This window comes from Dromaius novaehollandiae, chromosome W (assembly GCF_036370855.1).
Source record: "Dromaius novaehollandiae isolate bDroNov1 chromosome W, bDroNov1.hap1, whole genome shotgun sequence".
Lineage (NCBI taxonomy): Eukaryota > Metazoa > Chordata > Aves > Casuariiformes > Dromaiidae > Dromaius > Dromaius novaehollandiae.
Genome location: NC_088130.1, coordinates 2,393,825 through 2,411,773, shown reverse-complemented (window position 1 = coordinate 2,411,773; position 17,949 = coordinate 2,393,825). Strand labels below are relative to the sequence as shown.

At 46.5% G+C, this 17,949-nt stretch overlaps 1 protein-coding gene across 1 annotated transcript in view; it reads left to right on the top strand.

Annotated features, from left to right (window-relative positions):
* Positions 1–7,131: 7,131 nt before the first annotated feature.
* The window catches only part of LOC135324274 (rod cGMP-specific 3',5'-cyclic phosphodiesterase subunit beta-like), a 29,812-nt gene continuing 18,994 nt past the window's right edge, over positions 7,132–17,949 (top strand). The window contains 3 exon segments of the mRNA XM_064500175.1: positions 7,132–7,542; positions 12,735–12,887; positions 13,225–13,314. Of these exon segments, the coding sequence (XP_064356245.1) occupies positions 7,132–7,542; positions 12,735–12,887; positions 13,225–13,314 (654 nt within the window).

Sequence of the window (17,949 nt, the reverse complement as noted above, 5' to 3'; positions counted from 1 at the left end):
TAACAATGAGCTCAACATGCTTACTGCGCATGTGTATGGTACATAAAAACTTCATCTAGTGCCCCCTCCCCACCCCCGGTGTTCCTCACCCTGGACCGACACTCAGCGGTGCCAGGGATCCCCCGCTCCATTATTGCCTCGATCGGGAAAATGCCAGGGAACCCCCGTTCAGACGCAGAGGTAATAAAGGCTCCATATCGACCATAGTGTGCCTTGTGTTTGTGCATCTGTCCCTGCCGGGAGTCCAGGCGGTGCCCCCGCCTCACCCTTACACTTGGCGTAGTCGGCAGGATACACAAACGACAATGCCGTGGCCGAGGAGAGCGAAGGGGGAGGGCGAGAGTCAAGAAGGGACTGCTCACCTGCGGCTGCCAGGATGGCCCCAGACTGAGCCATGGGGGCCGGCGGCTGCATTGCTTGCCACGCTGGCAGTCCCCGAGGACTGGCCAGAGTTGGCACAGGGGGAAAACGTTACCCCAAAGGCGGTTGAATCCGCTTTACAGGTCATGCCCTTCTGTGCTGCTTCGGAAGCAGCTCGGAAGCTGGCCGGACGATTAGGGTGGGCACTGCTGACAGGCATTCGAGCCTTAGATAACAAGGTATCATCTTTGCAGCAATGAGTAAAGGATCTGGAGAAGGAGACTGGAGATTTGCATGATGCGAGGGCAGTAGCACAGGAGTTGATTACAACCCAAACTGAAAAGAGTCAGGAATTAACCCATAGGGTAGAGCAATTAGCTTTGCAGATGGCTAATAAGCACCACAGGCACTATGGGAAGGTGCCTGCTACTGTTTCTCAGGTGTGGGCGATTATAACTCAACCCTCCTGGGACCCAGAGGAGTGGGATGGCACTATTTGGAGTACTTCCTCTGGCTTGGAGGTTGAATTTGCCTTAGAAGGAGAACTGACTGCTCCCCAGGTCTGACCTCTTGTGCAATTGAAGAGGGGAGAGACAAATAGATAGGAATACTGTAGAGCAGTCAAGGATTTATATGCCAAAAGAATTACGTGAGTTTTTAACTACTTTCCAGCAGCAGCCCAGGGAGTCTTTGTTAGCCTGGTTAGTGAGAGCATGGGATGCAGGTGCTGGATCGCTTACTCTCGTAAGGGAGGAGCTGAATTTAATGAGCCCCTTATCAACTGATGCTCAAATACAGTATTATCTTACCCAATTAACTTCTGCATGGGATGGGGCAGGAAATGTTATTGTAACTCCAACATTATATCAATGGTTGTGCGCCGCTGTGGTAGGTGCTTACCCGTCCACCGGTGAGTTAGCCGCTACAGTGGGGGCTTTGGTAAACAATATAAGGAGTTTTGCACTTGTTGGTGAACCGGATACTAAGCAAGTGAGAGCAGTTCGGAATTCCAAGGCGAGAAGATTGGCAGGGACTACTAAACTGAGTGGAAAGCTAACGAGGTGACAGATGTGGACTGATTTGCTGCAGGCAGGGGTATTACATGATGAGATAAATGGTCTTTCTACTGCTGACTTATTTAAGCAGCAGTTACCTGCTAATCAGCAATATCAGACACAGCCTACCGCTCCAGCCACAGCATGGAAATTGCCAGCCAAAAGACAATGAGGGGGAGGCGGGTCCCCTGCAATACGAGCATCCTTTGCGGCTTGGCATCCAGGGGACCAAAGCCCTTATGTACCCCTGTGAATTCGCTGGTGCTCTGGAGGAGAAATTGCTGTGCTTGCTGTAGTAGATACTGGGGCAGAAGTTACCGTCCTACATAGCGCGGTAGCTCCAGGGAGGCCACTATCCATATATGTGGGTTGGAAGGATTGGCCACCCCAGCGGTACAGGCAGTAGTTATGTTAACAATAGGCCAAAAAAAAAAAAAATAATTACCCCGGTTTTATTAGCACCGATTCGTGAGTACCTCTTGGGGATCGAGGTGTTACTGGGCAGAGATATTCAGACCCTACAGGAGCAGGGGTGGCCTGTAAACCCTGAGAAGGTACAGGGGCTGGACATCAGTATGCAATTCTTAGGGATAGTCTGGAGGGGGCAGATGAAAGATGTCCCTGAGAAAGTTCGCAATACTATTCAACAATACCCTGTTGCCACTGCTGTAAAACAACTACAAGCTTTTGGGGGCCTTTTGGAGTTCTGGCGGACCTTTATGCCCCACTTAGCATATTTAATGCGGCCACTACAGCGTTTGACCAAAAAAAAAGGGTAGCCAGTGGCAATGGACTAAAGAGCAGCAGCAAGCCTTTGACCTGTGCAAGGAGGCGGTGGTCCAATGTTCCAAGATATTCACTCCATACGAGGGACAACCTTTCGACCTGGAGGTAACACTTATGGGGGATACGATGTCTTGGGGGTTGTGGCAGCAATGTGTCCACGCAAGGCGGGAACCTATAGGTTTCTGGTCCTGTTCCCTGCAAGGGGCCACAGCAAATTGTACACCTCTGGAGAAACAGCTTTTGGCTGTGGTGTGGGCTTTGCAGGATACCGAACGAGTTACAGGACGTGACCCGGTGACTGTACACACCCCCACCCCCATTCAGGCATGGGTGATGGATGATACAGTCAGGGCCCATGTAGGGGTGGCCCAAGCTGCAACGCAGTGGAAATGGAAACACTGTCTACAAGCCCGGTTTAAGAGGGGAGAAAGAATATGACTACCCTGCATGCAATCTTGTTAGGGGAAGTACAGTTTGAGTGCATGCCTCTATTGTCTGAGCTGGAGGGGCTCCCTCCCCTTGCTCCCCCAATAGACCCATTACCTGTCCAAGCGGCCCCTCCTTTTGGGACGTTATCTCCTGAGCGAGTACAAGCCAAACTGACCCGAGCAATCCCTGCTCGGATATCTGTAATGGAAGGGGGGGGATTGTCCCCTGCATACTTGCCTCTGGGGAGGCAGAATTCTATACATCTGAGCAACTTATGATTACTGAACAAAGAGTTATAAGCTTACATTTAAGACTTGACTGCCCTTCACACTGTGTATGGCTGATTACACCTTTGATACCTGTTAAAATAGCCCCACTCTTATTGACCTCTTCTCAAGATTTATCTTTCCAGGTATCCGTATCCACGCCAGTGAATGTCTCACAGGGAGCACCAATACTGTGAGGAATCCTGATCCACAGTGCTGGAGTGCCTCAAGTTCAGCAAACACCCTCAGTGCACTCTTTAGCCAGTGTGTGGGCACTAACTCCTCAAAAGGAAAAATGGCCTGGCACTGTTTTAGCAGATGGTCCAGGAGCCCCCGCTCTTGTTCTTCCTGATGGCGATACCATGCCTTTATATCCTCCCATCAACAGGTTGTCATGCCGGCATCTGGAAGTTGCTGTTGGAATGTCACCTCTTGCTGACCACGACAGATGCCATTGATCTACAAGACCATCCAGCTTCCCATGTAAATACATGGATTTGGCTCGCACAAAGATCAGCTAACCTCTCTGCTTTCTGTATTGCAGGAGGACGATCAGTGGATGATGTCTTAACTACATGTTACATAGGTGTACCAGCTCCACTCGTGGTATTGCAGAGTTATACAAAAAATTGATATTTCTGTTACTCCCATGAATTTATACGATTTGAGTATTGTTTCCCAAAAGCTGACACCTTGGGCTTGCTCTTTTCATAGAGCTAACATATCTAAAGCAGATGCTTGCTTTCGCTTTGTAAATACTGCCTCTGTTCTGCAGAATGTAACTGATATGCAGTTCATTTGTAATGACACTATGGATATTACCTATGCATCTGCTCACCTTATACTGCCATTAGGGTGGTTCCTTCTGTGTGGCCCTACAGCATATACATGTGCTGGCCAACACCACAGGTGCCCCATGCACTGTAGGTCGTGTTACTTTAAGCATTCCTCCCTTTATGATGGAGCGGCGGCGGACCCCGTAGCATATCCTAAGATGCCGCTTGTAACCGCCATCTAAGTTTATTTTCTCATGCAGAAGCTCTAGGCCTCTTGTTGAGCCTAGCTGGGATCCCGGGGGTGGTGGCACATAATTGTAAACAGTTAGAGCATGTTGCCTGTGCTTTGGCTCAAAGCTTAAATTGGACATCTAGAGCCATTGCCTCTTTAAATAGGGAGTTGGGAGCAGTGCAGCAAGGAACACTGCAAAACCACCTAGGGATCGACTGCCTCCTACTGCGAGATAACCACAGACACCATGACTTCGCCGAGATGTGCTGTTTCAACATCAAAGATGAATCGGCATCTATTGAGAATATCGGCCACCTCATACAAGGAGGACTCTTGTCTATCTCTTGCTTTGTATTATGTTATGTTTTGATTTCATTACTTTGTAAACTCCCTTGCCCTCATACCCCATGCCCTTCTGAGGATTGGGACGGCCTGTAACTAGCTTTCCATCGCGAGGGTCGAGTGTATGGGAAAGTGCGGAAGAATGTCGAGGAGATAGACGATGGAAGCTAGCCAGGCCGTTCTGTGGGAAAAGGAGCATCAACAGGGCATGTTGACCCATAGTCACGTAGTTGAGCCTGTGCCAGGGTGGTGCTGCACCTGGGCTTTGAATCGGGAATAACGATGAGCTCAACATGCTTACTGCGCATGTGTATGGTATATAAAAACTTCATCTAGTGCCCCCCCCCCCCCTGGTGTTCCTCACCCTGGACCGACGCTCAGCAGTGCCAGGGATCTCCTGCTCCATTATTGCCTCTATTGGGAAAATGGCGGGAAACTCCCCGTTCAGACGCAGAGGTAATAAATGCTCCATATCGACCATCGTATGCCTTGTGTTTGTGTATCCGTCCCTGCTGGGAGTCCAGGCGGTGCCCCGCCTCACCCTTACACTATACAACATCCTCTGCCCTTCCCCCATTATCCAATGAGCCATTCATGTCATTATAGAAGGCTATCAGGTTCTTGTCCTTCAAGTGCTTGGACATAGCTTCCAGGAGGATTTGTTCCATAATCCTCCTGGGGACTTAGGTTAAGCTGACTGGCCTCTAGTTCCTCATATCCTCCTCCTTTCCTTTATTGAAGATGGGCATGGTGTTTGCCTTTTCCCAGTTACCAGGAACCTCCCCCAATTTCCATGGCCTTTTGAAGATGTTAGATTGGCTTTGAGATGGCATCAGCCAGCTTCCTCAGCACCCTTGGATGCATCCCATCTGGTCCCATGGACTTGTGTATGTCCAGTTGGCTTAAGTGCTCTACTGTCCTCTGTTGTCAACTGTTCTATTGTCCTCTACTTAAATTCCCTCCTCTGTAAAACTCCCCATTTGCTACCTCTTCTATTGCAGTTCTTTAAGGAAACATTAGACCAACATATGTCAGGAACTTTTAGGGGTAGAGTTGATACTGTCTTGGGGCAAAGGATGAATTGGGTCACCTTATGAGGTCTTGTCCTTATGAGGTCCCATTTTGCAATTCTTTGCAGAAGGGAGTAATTAAAATAAAAAGATGGGAATGTTGTTAGTACGCATCCAATATTATTGTTTTTGCTTTACAATGGTCTCTTGTGTATTGGAAAGAGTATCCATATGATAACTACTGTCATTTGACAAGACAGCTGTCATTTGACAAGACAGCTGTATTAATAGCATAGGTGGGGTTCAGGTACTTCTCACTGTTTTAAAGCCTGTTCCACATGACTTGCTTCATACTACTGCATCCAGACTTAGTATGATTGTGAAAGTCCATACTACTAGGTGAAATCCAGACTAACAAATCTGTCAGCATGCAGCTGTAGAAGTTCTTCATCATTACTGCCAGTGTTTGGGCAAGATCAGCTCAAGGGTGAACTGCAGCTGACTGCAGCCAAGCCCAAAAGGGAGAGCTGATAGCATTAGGCAGAGGAAAGCCTCTGAAGCAGGTTATAGTTGTGGTATGGCCTATAATGGTTGAAGGTGATCAGTTTAGTCCATAATTTTAAGTATCATGGGTTCTATCTCCCTGAGGCTAAGCTCTCCTCTCTTGAAGGTGTTCTGTAGCTTGAGCCCAGTTTAACAAAAAGATAACCTTGTGTACTGCAGTGTCTGATGCTACAACACAGCTTTCAGTGCTAAGAACACAGCTCATCTCAAAGGCACAAGCATCAACAGAAAGATCATCATGAGATTTCTGTTCCACATATTAGATGTGCAACTTCCCTTCTCCAGCATGGAGAGCAGCACGAAAAGATCCACACAGCTAACCAACCAAAACCCTACCAAAGCAAGAGACAGAACTGCAGTCAGTTTTTCTCTTCAGTGTTAGAGAGATTTTATCTTTTGATGCTGGATGTTAGTCATGTGGTTCAATGCACTATTCTGCTGGGAGAAACTCCAGTGCGCATTCCAGAACAGTGCACAAAAGGTCATTCTGAAGGTCACTTCCATCTTAGCCAACAGCAAGTTATTTTACATTTATTATATAAAGCACAGGCCAGAGCTGCTATACATTTCCCATAACAACAGGTTCACACAGTTGATATCCAGTCTGCATGGACATTCAGACTGTATGTGTACTTACCTTATCAAACCTCTCATTCTTTTTAGGCTCACCCATCATTAACCACCTTAGCAGTGAAATTTAGAGTAGCCAGTAAACATACATTTTCGCATGTTGTGCCGATACTTCCATTAGGCTAAAAAGACTGACAGATTTAACATTCAGTGAAGACTTTCTTAGACAATCTGGGAGAGCAGGAATAATAAGCTGTTCCTCTTGTTAGCCAAGGATTAGATCGAAGCAGTATATACTTAATTAGACTTTAAAAAGCTTATTTCAATGTTAGGAGATGCAGTTTGCTGTTTCTGGTGCTCAATATCATTATTTCAGTAAGTGTTCTGCTTATCAGGAGAAAGGAGACTGTTTTAAGATATTCTGAACACTCATTTTTGTTTGCATCTAGATTAAGGAGAGGAAAGTTGACCCATAGCTTTTTTAGAGGTCATCTAATCTGTTTGGTTGAGAAGATCTATCCTCCCACATACTCACCTTCAGCACTATAAAGGAATATCTTCCTGATGACAATCTCTCTTCGCAGTGTTCTCTCACTCCTGGCCATTCTAGAAACAGAATTTTAGAGCAGATCTTCTGTTATGAATATTTAGGGACTACATCAGAAAGACGAGTGCTGTTCGCATAGACAGTATTCCTGGGCTACTACCTATCACAAGACCCAGGAATCAAGGACATTCATAATGAGCATTAGTGAGGATGATGTGGAAAAGTTTCTTGATGGCAACCCTGTTTTTGCCAAGCAGTACTTTGAGAAGAAGATGAGAACAGAGTCTTGGGATGGCAATGAAAGTGACATCCTTTTTGAGCTGATCCAAGACATGCAAGAAAGCATCAACATGGAGAAAGTTGTTTTCAAGACCCTGAGAAGAATCAGCTCTCTCATCCATGCTGACCGCTGCAGCCTTTTCATGTACAGGCAGAGAAATGGCACACCTGAACTGGCTACAAGGCTTTTCAACATCCAGGAGGGAAGTACCCTTGAGGAATGCTTGGTCTCCCCAAACTGTGAGATTGTCTATCCCTTGGACATAGGCATCGTGGGCTATGTTGCTCAAACAAAGAAAACCATGAACATCAAGGATGTCAGCAAGGTAGGTTTGTCATTTATCCACTCAGTAGAAGAAAGGCTCACATGCATATTAGTACAGGGAGGGCCAGGAAAAGGCAGAGCATCTCAGGGATTGTACAAATCTCATGCAGTGTAACTGCTATATGAAGGGAAACCAAAGCAGCAGTTGTCAGTCTGTTAGTGGTTTTTAATTTCTTTTTACAGAGTGAGGTGGATCTAAATGCATTGAATTACACCAGATGTTAATGCATTGCAAATATGTGCAGTGTCATACCTTACCCTCTCTCAGGATAAAAAATAATCCTCTTCTAGTGCAGCAGAGAAGAGAGCCAGGTATTTGCTGCAGTCAGACCTGCATTGAATATACATGGATTTTTCCACACACATCTATATTCCATGAGTAATTGGAAAAGAGAGCAGAAACCTTTATAGAGAGTCAAGAGTTTTCCAACACAAAAGGCATTTGAAAATATTTGCTGTCTGATGCAACCTGGACCAAAAGACATTTTTATCAGCCAAAAAGAATGGTCCTTAGAGCAGGTAGGGCTGTTGTAGCCTGTGCACAGGAGAACTTCATAAGAAGCAGCAAGAGACAAACTTTGGCCAAATAACCCCTTTTAACTAACACTGCAATACTAGGAGGGATACAAGGAATTTTAATGTTATGTTCTTATGCATTCATGAGAATATTTGGCCATCACACTCCTTGGTTGAATCATGTAAATTTGCATGGTATCAATTACAATCTGCTTGCTCTAATCAGAGTTATAAAACTAAAATCCATGTGACCAAAATCTGGTATTTGGGATTATTCCAGCTATTGTTTGCTTGTTACAAAAAGACCATCTGTTTATCTATCCACTCTGTGTTCAACATCAGTATATCCAAATGCTTCAGCAAAAGCTTCCCTGTCTAACAGGGAGCACACTAAAACATTGGTTTGGTATTGCAACCATTCTTGTGCAAAGGATGTACCAGAAGATAGATTTTTTTTTTAAACCTGTCTGTTTAAATATTTCACCCATCATACTGAAGAGTTTCAGAGCTGTGAGCCCAGTGCTGCACTCCAAGTCTAGCACTTTCAGGCATTGCTACTATTATGGCAATTCCTTTGAAAGACACAGAGTCTGAACGCTTGGTCTACCCCAGGCAGCAGGGAAGACCAGAAGTGGGGCTGAGGCATGGGGAGTAGGTATATTTGAGAGTGATTATTGATTTAGATGCAGTCTATTGAATATGCTCAGAGGCTCCTATACTTGGGGCTCAGTATATTCTACCTCAAATAGAAGTTATTGTAGCTGAAAGCTTATCTGACAGAGTAGGGAGAAGATTGGTAGGTGAGATCCCATGGGAGGCAGCTCTGAAGGGCAAAGGAGCTCAAAAGAGTTGGCAGGTCTTTAAGGGCAGCCTCCTCCAAGCACAAGAATGGTCCATCCTGATACTCAGGAAAATGAGTAGATGTATCAAGAGACTGCCTTGGCTAAACAGGGAACTCCTGACTGAGTTCCAATGCAGAAAAGACATATACAAGAAATGGAAGCGAGGACAGGCTACAAAGGAGGAATATAGAAACATTACTTGGGTATGCAGGGATGATGTTAGGAAAACCAAAGCTCAACTAGAGTTGAGACTTGAAAGGAATGTCAAGGACAACAAGAGTTTCTAATACTACGTTAACAGAAAGAAAGCAAAAGAAAAGAAAAATATGACCCACTGCTGAATGGGGTGCATGATTTAGTGACAGCAGACACAGATAAGGCTGAGGTATCCAATACCTTCTTTGCTTTGGTCTTCATCAACAAGGTCTCCCAGGCCTTCGTGCCTAGAGACAAGATTCAAGGAGGAGAGGAACTACCAGTAGTGGAGGAGGATTGAATCTGGGATCTTGTGAGAAAGCTCATCCCATACAAGTCCATGGGATGAGATGGGCTGCATCCGAGGGCATTGAGAGTGCTGGCTGATGTCCTTGCAAGGCTGCTCTCTAGCATCTTTGAAAGGTTGTAGAAAACAGAGGAGGTCCCCAATGACTGGAGAAAGGCAGCTATCTTCAAAATGGGCAAGTGCCAAGGCCCTGAGCACACTCCCCCACACACTTCTAGGAATTTAGCTGGCTGTGTTCAAGGTCACCTCACTGATAAGAGCTGTTGTGAAGAAAGAGCTGGAAAAAGCCTCAGCATAGGATCCCACCCCCCTTCATTTGGGAGCTGCTTTTAAGCTGAGCCTCTCACCCTTGGCCCCTTCCTGAGCTACATTGCAGCTATGTTACAGCTATGCCTGTGCCTGGCCATGGATCCCATTGATCCAGACCCTGACCCACACTCGTGGACTGACTTCCCAGCTTGACCTCCGACCTGCTTCATCACTATGGACTTGTTTAGCAATCTGGACTCTAATCTGAAGCTGGTTACTGTCAACGGGCCTGCTCTGCTCACCCTGCTCATGTACTGTGGGACTGGGCCCTTGTTCGTGAGGCTACTGCCTCTGCCTGCCTTGTTACCATGCTCAGCTCCTGAGTCCCTTCCCTTAGGGAGCAGCTGGCCCTTGTTGCTCCCTGACAGCAAGGACAATCTGGGAGCCCTGAGCTGAACAACATGGACCCTGCCCCAAGACTCCCCTGGGCCTTACCCCACAGTGACCTCAGGGCTCCATAGCAACCCTCCCAGCCCTGGGGCTCCTCAGTGCCAACCCCTCCTCTCTGGCCTGGCTCTGGGCACCCCTCAACAATACCCCTGAGCCAGCCCTCCCCCCACCCAGCCTCCATGGCTCCTCAGTGGCAGCTTGATCCCCTCCCCCAGACCACCCCTGGACTCTATGGCAACCCCAGACAGCATCTGTATGGCACCACAGCAACTGTGGACTGATCCCTGTCAACCCCAGCTAAGACCCACGGAGCTGCATGGCCCCCTGAAATGGCCCCATGGTGACTCCTGACCTGGCCTGGGAACAAGTGGACAATGAGCATGCTCCAGCTAAGACCAAGACATTTCATAACAAGTACCCCTCCAAACCCAGACCTTTGTAAGGTGTGAGGACACACCTTGTTTGGGGGGAGACTGCTGTCAGGGCCTTGAGCACACACAACCCCTTCTAGGAGCTTGGCTGCTGCACTCAAGGCCAGCTCACTTGCTGATAAGAGATTTTGTGAAGAAAGAGCTGGAAGAAACCTCAGCAACAGCTCCCCCCTCCTTTGCTTGGGAGCTGCTTTTAAGCTGAGGCTCTTGCCCTTGGCCCTCACCTGAGCTACAGTTTCAGCTGTGTTGCAGCCATGTTCATGCCTGGCCATGTAACTTATTGATCTGTACCCTGACCATGCTTAACCAACCTGATAGCCTTCTATGATGGAATGACTGGCTGGATAGCTGAGGGGAGAGCAGTGGATGTTGTCTACCTTGACTTCAGCAAGGCTTTTGACACTGTCTCCCATAACATCCTCCTAGGCAAGCTGAGGAAGTGCAGGCTAGATGAGTGGACAGTGAGGTGGATTGAGAACTGGCTGAAAGGCAGAGCTCAGAGGGTTGTGATCAGCGGCGCAGAGTCTAGTTGGAGGCCTGGAGCTAGCAGTGTCCCCCAGGGGTCGATACTGGGTCCGGTCCAGTCTTGTTCAACTTATTCCTCAGTGACCTAGATGACGGGACAGAGTGCACCCTCAGCAAGTTTGCTGATGATACAAGACTGGGAGGAGTGGCTGAGACACCAGAGGGCTGTGCTGCCATTCAGAGGAACCTTGACAGGCTGGAGAGTTGGGCAGAGAGGAACCTCATCCAGTTCCACAAAGGCAAGTGCAGGGTCCTGCACCTAGGGAGGAATAACCCCATGCACCAGTACAGGCTGGGGGCTGACCTGCTGGAAAGCAGCTCTGCAGAGAAGGACCTGGGGGTGCTGGTGGACAACAAGTTGACCATGAGCCAGCAATGTGCCCTTGTGGCCAAGAAGGCCAATGGTATCCTGGGCTGCATTAGGAAGAGCACTGACAGCAGGTTGAGGGGGGGTGATCCTTCCCTTCTCCTCAGCCCTGGTGAGGCCACACCTGGAGTGCTGTGTCCAGTTCTGGGCTCCCCAATACAAGAGACATATGGAGCTACTGGAGCGAGTCTAGCAGAGGGCCACAAAGATGACTAAGGGACTGGAGCATCTCTCATATGAGGAAAGGCTGAGAGAGCTGGGACTGTTCAGCCTGGAGAAGAGAAGGCTCAGGGGGGATCTTATCAATGTGTATAAATATCTGAAGGGAGGGTGTAAAGAGGATGGGGCCAGACTCTTCTCAGTGGTGCCCAGTGATAGGACGAGAGGCAATGGGCACAAACTGAAACACAGGAAGTTCTGTCTGAACATGAGGAAAAACTCCTTTACTGTGAGGGTGACAGAGCACTGGACCAGGTTGCCCAGAGAGGTTGTGGAGTCTCCATCCTTGTAGATGTTCAAAAGCCATCTGGACAGGGTCCTGGGCAATGTGCTCTAGGTGACCCTGTTTGAGCAGGGGGGGTTGGACTAGATGATCTCCAGAGGTCCCTTCCAACCTCAACCCTTCTGTGATTCTGTGATTCTGACTCAGACCCACAGACAGACTTCCCAACTTGACTTCGGACCTGCCTCATCACTATGGACTTGTCTGGCAACCTGGACTCTAATCTGAACCTGGTTACCATCACTGGACCTGCTCTGCTTGCCTTGCTTGGATACTGTGGAACTGGGCCCTTGCTGGTGAGGCAACTGCCTCTGCTTGCCTTGTTATGCTCAGCTACCAGCTCACCTTCCCTTGCAGAGCAGCCTGCCTTTTACTGTTCCCTGACAAGAAGGACAATCTGGGAGACTGCAGGCTGGTCAGCCTGCCTTCAGTCCCTGGAAAAATAATGGAGCAAGTCCTCTTGGAAGCCATTTCTTGGCACATGAAGGAGAAGGTGATTGGGAATAGCCCATCATTAAGGGAGTGGCTATTGGTTCTGGCAGAGTTTGACATATTAAAGTTTATGTTTTACAAGATCTTTACAAAAGAAGAAAAAAAGTGCATGTGTTGCAGGCATAGGAAAACACAGCCAGGTCTCTTGATACTAGTTTTATCACCTCTACTTTGTCCAATTTTCTGCTAATCCCTCTCCCCAAGCATTCTTTAGAAAAAACTTTCTTTAGGCATTTTGAGCCCACAGGTTTCTGGCTTAATTTTAAGACTGTAGACATTGTGCATAATGCTTAATTTGGAACTTCTCCTTTGAACAGTGTGCCCAGTTCAGTCCATTTGTTGATGAGCTCACAGACTACACTACAAAAAGCATCCTTGCAACACCCATCATGAATGGCAAAGATGTAGTCGCTGTCATTTTGGCTATTAATAAGCTGAACGATCCATTCTTCACCAGCTCTGATGAAACAGTAAGTGGCCAGTAGTTAAGTTTCTATCATGCAGTTGTCCTTCTTGCCACATAACATAGACTCTTCTACACTAGGGATGTTTGCACTAGTGAAGCTCCACTGGTGCTAATTTCCCTACAGGAAACTCACCCTGTAGCGAAAGAGGCTTATAGTGAGGTTGCTTATCTCAGTAAATTACCGGGGGAAGTTACAGTGGGATAAGCCTCGTCTTAGACCAGTGCAAGGGAAAGCATTTGCCCTTAGGAATTACCATGATATTGTTGAAGCAGTGTTATGCAATCCAGTACATGCAAGGCTGCTACTGCATTCAACTCAACCTCACTGTTTGCCTTTTCAGCTTTTCCTGAAGTACCTGAATTTTGCCTCCTTAAACTTGAAAATTTATCACTTGAGTTATCTTCACAATTGTGAGACTTGAAGAGGCCAGGTAAGACTAAAAATTCAGGTGCCAACATTCCATCTTCCAAATCTGGGGTTATACCTCAAAATCAAGAGAGTGTATTCTTCTGATTTAAAAGGTATAGCCAATCTGCTTCAAAGATATGTGCCTGAAGAGCAGAGAGAGGTGTCCCTAAGCAATTTTGGGATACAGGTTCCTTAATCACAGTCCCTCATTAATCTCACTTCCTGCTGCCATTGGCAAAATGTAGGAGTTGGAGCAGAGACATCAGCTTCAGCAGGATTGAGCTCTAAGTGTATTTTGTTAAACTCAGATTATCTGGCAGTCAAACATAAAACACTCTTGGGGCATTTTACCTCTTCAGCTAGCAGTACCACAGGGACCTCTCAAAGCAATTAAGATTTTTTTTTCCTCAACTGGTTATTAAAAATGTTATAGAATTGATCCTTAGTATAATTAAAATAATTTCCATATGTTCTCAGTAAAGCCTCTAGCACCTGTTAAATTTGTCTCCTTAGGTATAAATGAATATATTTGAGAGTCTTAGAGTATTTTGAATCAATATAATTCAGACCCCAATCTTTCTGGCAACTGTTAGATTGTGAAAAGACTCTTGAATTCACTGGGATGAATGTGAATCCATGGAATCAGTTCTGGCAGCAGACAATTGAGATGCAATTGAGTCTATGGTTCATGGCAGCCATGCTGTCGTCTCCAGTGGGAATCCATATGGGGGATAAATGTCTGTTTTAGCACAATGGATTGAAAGATCAAAGCTTATTTTCAGACTTCTAGAACAGCACTTAACTGATTATCTCATGTTCTTGATCTGACTGTTTCAATAACCATAAAAATGTGAATGATGAATAGTTATGCAATACAGCCACCTAGTAACAATGCCAAGTTATTCAACTAATGAATTCCTAAGATGTATTCCTGTTATAGGCTTAGTGGTAGCACAGTAGAGGTTGACTAGGAGGATGTTAAGGTTGCTAAGTCACACTTGCAAAAGCTAGGAGATACTGTAAGTAATATGACCTCTGCAGAGACGATCGAGCCTCCTTGTGTTTTATGTATTATGAGTCTTCTTACATGACCATATAATATGTTTTGTCCAATGCCTTTATATCATTCAGTGAATGGGCAGTTTTTCAGTGTTATTTTCAATCCTTTTCACTGAACATGTGGCTTCAGGCCTTACTTATTGCACCCTACATAGGCCTTTCAAACCATCATTCATTTTTCCCTAGTAGTTTGTATGGCATCATCATTATCATATCTGAGTGATGCACAGAGACCAGTGGCATTACATTTCAGCCCCTTAGGAGTACTAGAGCCATCCCTATTTATGAATTAGAAACTGGGACTGTGATGCATGTAAGAACTGTCAGAAATGGTGAGGAGGACTTTAAACTGGGAATGTTGGGGGGACAGCGATAACACCTTGCACTTAAGTGAAGTAATGGAGAGTAGGGGTGGTAAGTGCATGGGGCAGGGTGATGGGAACGAGAGAGAGCCCTTGGGAAGGATAGAACAGGGCAAAGGGACACTTGCCTCAAGTGTGCATATACAAATGCATGCAGCCTGGGAAACAGAGGAGGAGCTAGAGCTCTGTGTGGTCACAAAACTACATCGTTGGAATAACTGAGATGTGGTGGGACAGCTTGCATGACTTGAGCTCTGTGATGGATAGATACAGGCTCTTTCTTCAGGAAAGACAGGCAGGGAAGATGGGAGGGGTTCCCTCTACATGAAGGAGCAGCTCAGATGTATGAAGCTCTTCCATGGGACAAGAGACAGCCTAGTTGAGAGCTTGTGGGTCAGGATCAGAAGAGAGGCCAGTAAGGGTGACATCATGGTGGGAGTGTATTACAGACCAGCTGATCACAGTGAGGGAATGAACAAAGTCTTCTTTAAACAACTCAAGGAAGTCCCCAGATCACAGACATTGATTTTTATGGGGGTGGGAGGGGGGGGGGGATTTAACCTCTGAAACATCTGCTAGAATGGCAACACAGCAGAACGTAAGCAATTCAGATTTCTGGTGGGTGTCAGGGATAACTTCTTGATGCAGATACTGGATGGGCCAACCAGGGGTGAAGCAGAGCTGGATCTACTATTCACTAACAAGGAAGAACTGGCTGGAGATGTGATAATCAATAGCAGCCTTGGCTGTAGTGACCAAGAAATAATGGAGCTCAAGATCCTGAGGGGAATGAGGAAGGCAAGTAGCAGAATGCAGACCCTGGACTTCAGGAGAACAGATTTTTGGCTTATTCAGGGAGTTGGTAGGTGAGATCCTTTCAGAGGCAGCTCTGAAGAGCAAAGGAGCTCAGGAGAACCAGTAGGTCTTTAAGGACAACTTCCTCCAAGCACAAGACTGGTTCATCCTGATACTCAGGAAAACAAGTAGATGTATCAGGAGACCTGCTTGGCTAAACAGGGAACTCATGACGGAGCTCCAATGCAAAAAGGTGGCATACGTGAGGTGAAAGCAGGGACAGGCTACAAAGGGAATAATTTAGAAACACTGCCTGGGCATATAGGAATGGTGTCAGGAAAGCCAAAGCCCAACTAGAGTTGAGACTTGAAAAGGACATCAAGGGCAACAAGAAGACCTTTTACTGTTACAGTAGTAGTAAAAGTCTGAATAAGGAAAATGTGGGCCTGTTGCTAAAAGGGGGCAGGTGATTTAGTGACTTGGTTGAGCTTTCTCACAAGATCCCAGATTCAATCCTCCTCCACTACTGGTAGTTCCTCTCCTCCTTGAACCCTGTCTCTAGGCACAAAGGCCTGGGAGACCTTGTTGATGAAGACCAAAGCAAAAAAGGTATTGAATACCTCAGCCTTATCTGTGTCTGCTGTCATTGGACATTGCACTGGACAAAACATGTTATATGGTCATGTAACAAGACTCATAATACATAAAACACAAGGAGGCTCAATCATCTCTGCAGAGAACATATTACTTACAATATTTCCTAGCTTTTGCAAGTGTGACTTAGCAACCTTAACATCTTGCGTGGGGTTGGAGAATGTCATTCCCTCACTCTGCATTTAGCTATAATCCAACACAATGAACCGTATTATCTTTAAAATTGACCTTCAGATCCAGATCCCAGATTTCTGCTATTTGAACTATTGGTAGAACTGATAACATGTCTTACTTTTAGTTTTTAGTTTCCCCCCCTTTTTGTGGGTATCTTACATATCTGCTGGCACAACAGCAATATACAAACTCAGCATTCTTGGATTATATTCCAGATTAGAGCATTCTGTAGGAACCATCAGACCTTTCAGCCTCTGGATCTCTGTTCTATCCTGCAGCCCTTTCCTTATCTCCCCTGCTCCTAGTCAACCTCTCCACTAAGCCTATAACAGGAATACATCTTAGGTATTCATTAGTTGAATAACTTGGCATTGTTACTACTAGATGGCTATATTACTTAACTGTTCCTCAGGTTCCTGAAGTCTCTCTTGTTCCTCTCACCCTGCACCCTGTCCTTTTGACCCCTGTCTGCCACTTCCTCTCTTAACTGTGGGTCATCCCCATCATTACTCATTTAAAGCTCTTCTCACCAGGTTGGCCAGCCCATTGGCAATTATGCTCTTACCTCACTTTGTCAGGTGGATCCCATCTCTCCCTAGCAGTCCTCAGTCCTCAAAGTGGGTCCCATGGTCATAAAAAACAAATCCCTGTCAATGACACCATCTGTGCAATCAGATGTTGACCTGCAGGATCCATCCACTTCTTCCCAGGCCTTCACCCTTCACCAGCTGGATCAAGGAGAACACCACCTGGGCCCCCATGCCCTTGCCCCTTGTCCCCAGAGCCATGTAGTCATTCTTGATATGTTTAAGGGCTCCCCTGACACTATCATTGGTACCCACATAGATAAGCAGCAGAGGGTAACAGTCCAAGGGCTGGACAAGCCTTGGCAGTCTCTCCGCAACATCCCAGATCCAAGCCCCCAGCAAGCAGCAATCTTCCCTAGATAGCAAGTCAGGTCAGCAGATGGGGGGGTTCTGTTCCCCTCAGGACAGTCTCCCACTGCTATCACTTGTCTCTTCTTCTTGGTGCTGATGCATGGTTTAGGCTTGGCCAGCTCTGATGCCTCCCCAGGTATGGCTTTCACCCCTCATCTGCTACCAGGGCACTGAACTTCTGTAGTTGCAGGTTTGCAAGTGGAAATTTCTCTTGGACTCAGAAAGCAAAGCACACATGCTCACACACATACACACATGTTCAGGCTAACCAATACATCTTCCATAAGTGACTCGCCTACTCTTTCATGGAAACAGAAGTTCCCCCTGCTACCTCCCACTTCCTTGGGCCACTAGACCCTCTTTTTGTTGCCAGAAATACTTGCCTCTCTCACTGATTAACCTCCTTTTCTTCAGCAAATAAAGCAGGCAGCCTATAAGCAACAGCTTCCTTAAGGGCACACCCCCAGAGCAAGTCTGTGCATGGCATGGAATAGGGTAGGAGTCCCATGGGGAAAAAGATCATATGGTGATGCAAATACACAAGAGAGCTGTGTTAAAGCTATGAGGACAGCGTTAATTCAGATATTTCCAACTTCCAACCACTTGACTTTGCAACTCTAATGTTAACTATTTGGGATGTAATATTTTACTTACAGAAAAGATACCACTCCAAAG